Raw genomic sequence first — 8521 nt, forward strand, 5'->3', positions numbered from 1 at the left:
ATGTCCAGATCAATTTGGTGGTTGTTTTTAGTTGTGAATGATATGTAATGGGTTTTATCAAAATTTAATGAGAGTAAATAGGCTTCGAACCATCTGTTTAAGACTTCAAATACAATATTTATGTCATTTTTAAAGTTTTCAAATTTAGAGTTCTTAAATATTATACATATTGTCAAGACAATTCCTGATATGGTCATTAAACCGCTATGCAAGGTGTGGGACTTCAAGCATCCGTCAAACTATCAACAAACAACACTGCAATAATAAAGTATAAAATATATGGCCATTTATTAAGCATGTAATGAACCAGGATCTTTAATCAGTATTGTACACGTAGTTAAAATATTTCTCCAGTGAGTAAAATGAATTTTGTAGTAGAAATCTTTTTAAAGCAAATTTAAATGAATGAGTAAACACAATGAACTGAACATGCAGAGTGTGACAAACCAATATTTTACAATGAAGGGACTAGAGTCAGTGCTATTAGTCAGCAAGTTACTTACCAAAAAGGTATAACAGTATACCACAAACCATACATATATATTTAAACTGCCCCCTCCCCACACTTATTTGACTACAGAATATCTTATACTGACAAAATTGGCAAAACATTTCTATATTCTGAAATTATCACTTATTTTATTAAATGCACTATGCATGAAGAAATTCTGATTTTCATATATATGCTGCATAACTTATTTCTGTTATAACGTTTTTAATTCATATNCTCGTATTCTGAAATGATCACTTATTTTATTAAATGCACTATGCATGAAGAAATTCTGATTTTCATATATATGCTGCATAACTTATTTCTGTTATAACGTTTTTAATTCATATTTCTAGACCAAATACTTATGAAGGTACAGGCTCTTTCTTGAATTCACTCAATTAAGGAATCAAAGGGTTAAATTCTTAAATTTAAATAAAAAGTGGCATTCCACAAGGACATATTGTTACATAGCCAGGAAAACAATCATTAATAGTAAGAACACAGAGATATGACAGAAGGCAATTGTCAGTTTCAGTTTGCCGGTATTATCTTTGTGTTCATCCAGAAATAACCACAGCACCCATAAGAAGCCTTACACAGGATAAATAATACTCAGCCAGGATTTCATCCAGATACTCCTCTTGAAAACAACCTACATGTTACCTGTTAAGTCATTTAGTCCTCTTGTGGGTAATTTCACTTGCTGATATATCATGAATGTCATGCTATCATTCATCCTTTAATTTCCCTTAAGATTGTAAGTACTGTTCAGTACACAAAGAAACACGTCATCAGATGTGCCACTCTGAAGAGTACTGTTCTTTATCAGCATATGGGTCATTACTGTGTCAGTAATCTATTACTTTCCAGACAGATAAGATACACAAGATATAAATCTTATCTGATAGAACATATTTTGGTGTTTGATATCTATTGTAAAATTAAAAGGACTTCTGTCCAACTGCACTCTTAAAGAAACATAATCTCATGTGTGAGGTTCTATCTCCCAAGTTCTTATTAGGATACAGAATGATAAAATTTGTAAAGGTGGATCTGGAAATGAGCACATTTCACTTCCTGCTACCTATACAAACATAATTCATCTTTGCTGTACCTAAAATCCACAGAGGGACAACTTTAACCTTCTCTGAAATTTGACAATTTCAAATGATATCTCTCAGATCTGCCATGTTAAATCCACTGAAACTAACCTGCGCTTCGTTCCATCTGTTCTGACGGTTGTGTTGATGTCCTCCTCCTCATCAGACCGGTAAATTTCATCACATTCAGCCGTAACTGCAGTACTCAGAGGTAAGACATAGAAGTTGTCCTGGAGAACTGACACACCCTTTTTGCCAACTCTGGTCAACTTCTGACAGCTCGGGCACAGGAACTCCACTCCACCACCATTTACAATCTTCCTCTAATCACAATGAATATGTAGTCAGTATCAAAGGCCCACAGAGGTAAGAATATCTGAGTAACTGACTCACTGAGGGGATAACAATTGGCACTATATTCCCAGCAAGGATAAGGATTCTTCTCTTCAGTATCAAGTCCAGAATGGTTCTGGGGACCACTTATCCTCTTATCTAAGGTCACTGAGAGGCACTTTTCCTGGAGATAAAGCAGCCAGAAGCTATCCATTCACTTCCACAAGGTGATAAGGTCTAGAATGTGCTGCATATTACCTCCATGCCACCTGAACACCTTCACTATCTTACAGCAGCTTCATCATAGCCTGAATTTGAATAGTGAATTCATAAAACCAACTAACTAAGTGTCTTGGCTAATAGAACCCAACATCCATGCCTAGTACTGAATACAATCCTGTCAGTCAGTACAGTCCCAGTCACACTATCACAACTTAATTCTTCAAAATCCATTTTTATTTACTCTTTACACAGAGTATGTGAAATGAACACACACAGGCTAGGCTATGCCAGTTTGTTATTAACATGTTTCATTTGTGAAACTACTATAGAGGCTCTGATAGTATTTAGTACTATAAAAGTTGTCAACCAAATTTAATCCTGACTCCTATCAGTCTGACATGGTATACCCTATTTTACATGACATATATATTAACCTTTATCAATTTCCTGAAAAAAACTCATTATACAAAAAAATCTGTACATGATATCATATATCGATCTCATTATATTCTGGTCAGTTTATCCCTGTGCCTAACCAATTAAACACTAAGCCATGGAGATCTATGGGGGAGTGGATGTACAGACCCACTTTTTCTTACCTTGGCATTAGTTGGAGGTGAGTAATCAGTTTCACCCTAGCCGCTTTACCCCAGAGGAAAGAGCCCATGGTACCCATTGGATAGGAGGTTGGGCGGGCATCAGAGCCGGCCTGGACGACACTGAGAAGAGAAAATTCTTGCCCCCAACAGGACCCAAACTCCAATCCCTCTGTCGTCCACCCCGTAGCCAGTCACTATACTGATTGCACTATCTTGGCTCATCAATATATTCTACAAATTTTATATTAATCATTTTACAAAGTGGCAAATATTTAACAAAGAGCAATGAAGAATAATTCCTAATGCCACGTAGTGATTAATTTGGAACCAAAAATTTCTATCTGCAATAAATGAACATCAAGGCCAATATAATATGTAGTACAGTAAGGACACATTTAAAAAAATATGTGCACCCGATGGAAATAAATGTTTCAGTTCCTGTGAACTTAAAGAGCTCTGATTCCAGTATATTAAATCTTCTGTTCTATCATTGGTTTGGATGGTTATACATGTCTTTCTCAGAGCATGGAAAATGATGTTGTATGTTTTCCTGTTATCATTACATTATATAAATAATAAGTGGGGAGTTAATGTGTATGTCTCAAAATGTCAAGTTTACCATCTGTTTTGTACTGCTATGACACAATGTCTCTTACACTGAGGGAACAAGAAAATTTTAACATGTTTGAAAATAATATGCTTAGGAAAATACCTTTGAGACTGAGTAAGTGGGCAGCTCAGGAAATTTCATAACAAGGATATCTGTGAGTCAGAGGGGGGACAGAAGAAATGCATCTGGAAATTCTGTGGGTGACTCTTGGTAAGTAGTCACTCCCTTCTTCATTTGGACTAATGAACTTTCACTACAAGTACGACATAATACAATAAAACACGCTAACCATGCATGTGTTTACAGCCTTGCTCACACACAATCCCTGCTAAACCTCATGCAACACTGGTTTTTGTTGCATTCTATGAGCTGTTTCATAGTATTTTCTTGCACAAAAATTGCATTAACAAAAAAATGAACAGCAAATTAAATTTTGAGAATGGTTGCTACCATTCAATTCAGCTGCCTTCTAAAAACATGATGATTAAAATAAACAAAACTATAATTTTGCCTGTAGTTGTTTATGGGTATAAAACTTGGTCCCTCACAGTAAGGGAGGAGTACAAACTGAAGATGTTCAAGAACAGGGTACTGAGGAGAATATTTAGACCTAAGAGGGATGAAATACAAGACAGCTACAGAAAAGTCATAATGCAGATATTCATAAACTGTACTTCTTACCAGATGTTATTAGGATGATGATGGCAATGTGTATGGGATTGGCAGGTCATGTAGCATGAATGGGATAAACTATATTTGCTGCACATAACGTCTTTCTTTGAGAATCTTGAAGAAAACGGACCACTAGGAAACTTAGAGATAGATAGGAAGATAAATAAGAAACAGAAAACTACACTTCAAGTCGCAACTAGTGTGACTGAACAGAGGCACCATGTGTCATGAGATAAGAGAAGTCAAATTCTTGGAAACCTCCGAGATTTCTAGGGCTGTATAGCATGGTTCACAGGTCTATTAGAGTATCATTATAGACAGGTGGCACAGCAAAATGTGCGGGCCTGCAAAAACCAGTTATTATTAATATGTACACATAGAAACGAAACAGATAAGGTTTGTAAACTGAAAATCTTGTGGTTCTGTCTGAGCTTCTGCTTAAGTACATGTAGCGTAACATACAGAAAACAGCCAAATAACCTTGGCATACAGTGTATCACAGTTCTCACGTGAATAGAAATTCTATGAATTGTTAGTGACACATGTTAAATATATAACATATTCTTCACTTATAGATCTTGTTTTACATTTTTTGATAGATTCTGAGAGGCCAACAAAGCATTCTGTTATTTGATATCACAAATCACAGCAGTCATTTTATAACAAACATGACTATTATTCTGAATGTTGTTAAACCATTTGCTTCTTTTTCAGATATGGCGAAGTGGAGACTGATTCTGTTTCTGTAAGCAGGCATAGGGGGCCTAAGTTTTCCAATTCAGTTGGACCTGTTAGGAAGAGCTAGTCCTGATCCATGGACTCAAAGATGGTGGACAATGTCAAAATAATAATTATTTTTAGTGTTATAAATGGGTGGCAGAAACATTCAGTTTTTATAATTAACAAAGAAGCACTGAGTAGTGAAACCAGTGCCTTTTCTTGCAGTTTTCAGTGTGAAAACAGTATTAATTCACAGCTGGGGCACACATATGCGTGTCAGAAGAAGCAATCTATGAAATATACATACATATTTGTAAAATCACTTTGAATATCCTTTACATTTTTGTTTCTGAACATCATTTTTCTCAGGATTAACAGCTCATGACCCACCAGTCACAGTATTTTGTGAGGAGAATCTTTCCAAAACACATCCTTAAATTTCCTGCAATCTTCATCATCTTGTACAGCTGTTATGACATTTTCTTACAGACTGGGCATTTCAGTTTTAAGCTGCATATGAATCCATACCTTCATTCCTTATGTATGAACTTCAGGTTCACATTGTCCTAATTTTAAGGGTTGATTTTCTTGTCATTTTATTTATGTTCTAAACACAGGGAATGAAACTGCAGATCAATTGGCAAGAACAGGATCTGAACAGCCGTTCACAGGACCTGAACCAGCTTGCGGCATCTCAACTGGAGTTTCCAAAAAAGCGATCAGGGACTGGACTGATAGAAATCATAAAAAATACTGGGAATCCATAACTGGACTCAAACAGGCAAAGGGTTTTATATCAGGACAATTGGCCAGAATAACGAAGAATCTGTTGAGATTAAACAGAGATGGGTGGTAGGATTACTTACTGGACACTGCCACCTAAAAGGGCACCTTCTCAAAATGGGACTGACAGATAACCCAACTTGTGANGCACCATAGCTCAAGCGGTTATTCGATGGTTTCCAGCCGCAGCAGCCCGGGTTCGATCCTGGGTCTGGTCAAGTGGAATTTGTGGNTATCCTGTGTGACTGAGGCCGTAGCTTATTTAAGATTTCGTCACTTGGGTCAGTTTTTTTATGGAACAAAGTGACTTTTATGACGTCCCCATAAGCAGGGTCCTACACTTTACACTTAAAAGTGTAGGATTAATAAAGGGCTAATCCAAGGGGAAGCACAATAATCACTGAAGGTCGCAGTGCGGGGGCCGGTTTTTATGGCCCACCCCTTACATACATTACATTACATTAGGAAGATAGTATTAAAATTGAGGCCACGCCATAGCTCAAGTGGTTAGTCGCTGGCTTCCCACCGCAGCAGCCCAGGTTCGATCCTGGGTCTGGTCAAGTGGAATTTGTGGTGAACAAAGTGGCGCTGGGGCAGGTTTTCTCCGAGTACTTCGGTTTCGCCTGCCAACCTTCCTTCCACCAATTGCTCCACAATCACCCTCACCTATCATCTGGGGCTGGTACAATAGGCCAGAAGTGGCCGCAGTACAAGAGACTTAGTCCCACCCCACTAGCATTAAAGAAGTTAGTATTAAAATTAATTAATTATAAAATTAAAAAAGTAATGTTAAGTAAACAAACTGATGCTCAGTAATTAACTTCAGAGGTACATACCCTTTCTGTCATAAAACAACGAATTTGTATTGAAGTAAACTGCATAAAGTATTGTTACCTCTTCCTGAATCTTGGTGAGGCATTTACAGCAGTAAGTGTGGTAACATTGAAGGAACTTTGGTTTACGGTCTTCTTGGTTGAAGCGCTCCATACAAATACCACATCTTACTAAATCCAACGCGCTTTCCGACATTTGAAGCCTGCTGACGTTGAAATCCTAGTCTTGAAACAGAGAATCATTCAAATTACTGTGAAGCTGGTACCAAGAAACAATGCCATTGCTATGTGGTTACCACGATGCTCTGGCAGGAGTGCTTGTCTGTGCATGTATATTGTCTTTTGTATCTTTATATCTACACCAGTTTCTTCATACCTTACACACAAATTTATCTGTTGTTATTTTGTAGTATTTAGATTTGTATGACCAATTGGCATATGAGATACATGATTTTTTTTTCATTCTATTTCCAGTTCTCTTGATTCTACAGGAACATTAAAAAAGCAAAGTTCATCCTCACCTTCTAATAAATGTAAATTTCATATGTGTAAGACAGATATACAATTATTATGTTTCTGGACACTATCCATCATCATGTTTTCATTTGCAACAGGATGGATTATGTCCAGAAACACAATAATCATATTAACATACCACTGACACAAACTTTTAGATCTTATAATCTTTGCTATTCAAAATTCTATTAAAATTATATACAATACTTCTCTGCTAACAAGAATGACAGGTTAGTGCTTAGGTATAATCTACTGATAACTGCTGTACTGTACCCCTGCACACCTAACTTTTATCTAACATCTGCCAAGTAAGAAAACTCTTATTAGCTGGTGATATGAATTTATTTACGATTCAGGTAATCAGTTTCTGAAAACTTATACATGATATTTTAATTTCTTTTCTAAAAAATAATATTAAGACCTTTCTTTCATATGTAAATTTAATACATAAGTGATTCATAACAACAATACTGTGGCAGCAAGGGCTTTGAGAATAACTGCTCTACAAGATTCTTTAATTATCAAAATAGCTGAAATGAACAAATAAAATCAGGAATAGCCATGGTCCATGTAAATCTGTCATCCCAGGCAAGGAGAAAGACTGTCATTCCCCTACCTAAATTAAAAACAGGTTAAAATTCTCAACGCCTAAACCACAATTAATAAACACAAAATTCTGGGTTCCACTCAGTTTAGGTGAAACTAACTGTCCTAGCTTCAGTCTTTCAAACTTGGGTTTCATGCTAAGCTTCATTTGTATAGTTTACGGTCAACTGAGAGTGTCTGTATACCTGACAACCTCTCTTGCAATAGGGACGTTTTTAAATAATTTTTCATTAGTTTTATATTAAAAAAATCCCTTTTGTTTCAGGCCAGAGAAGTCAACAATTTTAAAGAACACAAAAGAAAATGCAACTTCTAGACAAATGCTGTTCCATAGGGGCTGCAAAACTTATAGCTTTGCACCATTCCTTATCTGCACTGAATAAATATAATCACAACTGAGCAATTAATTTAAATCCCTTCCCCCATTAAATAAATTAAAAATAATAAATACTGAACCGATAAATACATTGTTCAATTTATGCCAGAAGGGCAAATACCTAAAACTCCATGAATAGTTTGCTCTAGGAATTATTTTAATTTTCTTTCAACCCCTCCATTAGCAGACTGCAGAGTGTTAGGTGATGTTACTGTGGGTTTAAGATTACAGAATTAGACAACACCAGTGCTGCCCTTCTGTTTAATTCACACAGCTGCATAATGTTCACATAAGTATAAATTAATGATCATAATATGGACAGAAGTGCAGCAGAAATTAATTTACCCTTAACCAGTTTGTTACATGTGTTGCCTCAGGCAGCCACTCAATTCCCCCCTCTCTCTCAATCTGTCTAATAGCCCACAAATTTTGTATCTTCAAAACCTTGCTACTTAGTTAAGTAAATTTTAATACTGGTTGTGAAAAAAGAACGTGTTAAAAGGAAGCCCATATTCCAAAAGAAGAAAAAGATGATCCAGGATGAGCTGGCCAGAGGACGTTGAGAACGACCTGAAGAAGATGAAGGTGAAAGGATGGATAGAAAAGATGAGGAATAGACATCAGTGGAAACTGGTTGTAGAGGAGGCCAAGTCTCACA

The 8521-nt window shown here is 36.3% G+C and overlaps 1 protein-coding gene and 1 long non-coding RNA gene across 4 annotated transcripts in view; one reads left to right on the top strand and one right to left on the bottom strand.

Annotated features, from left to right (window-relative positions):
• The window catches only part of LOC111866842, a 76835-nt gene extending 71740 nt beyond the window's left edge, over window positions 1–5095 (top strand). For both annotated transcript variants that reach the window (XR_004513271.1, XR_002843227.2), the window contains exon 4: window positions 4744–5095. This is a non-coding gene — a long non-coding RNA (uncharacterized LOC111866842). The remainder of the gene's footprint in view (window positions 1–4743) is intronic.
• The window catches only part of LOC111866840, a 16099-nt gene that overhangs the window by 6614 nt on the left and 964 nt on the right, over window positions 1–8521 (bottom strand). The window contains exons 2-3 of one of the 2 annotated variants that reach the window (XM_023856156.2): window positions 6427–6590; window positions 1705–1916 (exon numbers count right to left, since the gene is read on the bottom strand). In XM_023856156.2, the coding sequence (XP_023711924.1) occupies window positions 1705–1916; window positions 6427–6561 (347 nt within the window). In that variant the 5' untranslated portion in view covers window positions 6562–6590. Of the gene's footprint in view, window positions 1–1704; window positions 1917–6426; window positions 6592–8521 lie in introns of both variants that reach the window. The other variant, XM_023856155.2, reaches the window with a different exon arrangement.

The sequence above is a fragment of the Cryptotermes secundus genome, unplaced genomic scaffold (genome assembly GCF_002891405.2).
Source record: "Cryptotermes secundus unplaced genomic scaffold, Csec_1.0 scaffold533, whole genome shotgun sequence".
Lineage (NCBI taxonomy): Eukaryota > Metazoa > Arthropoda > Insecta > Blattodea > Kalotermitidae > Cryptotermes > Cryptotermes secundus.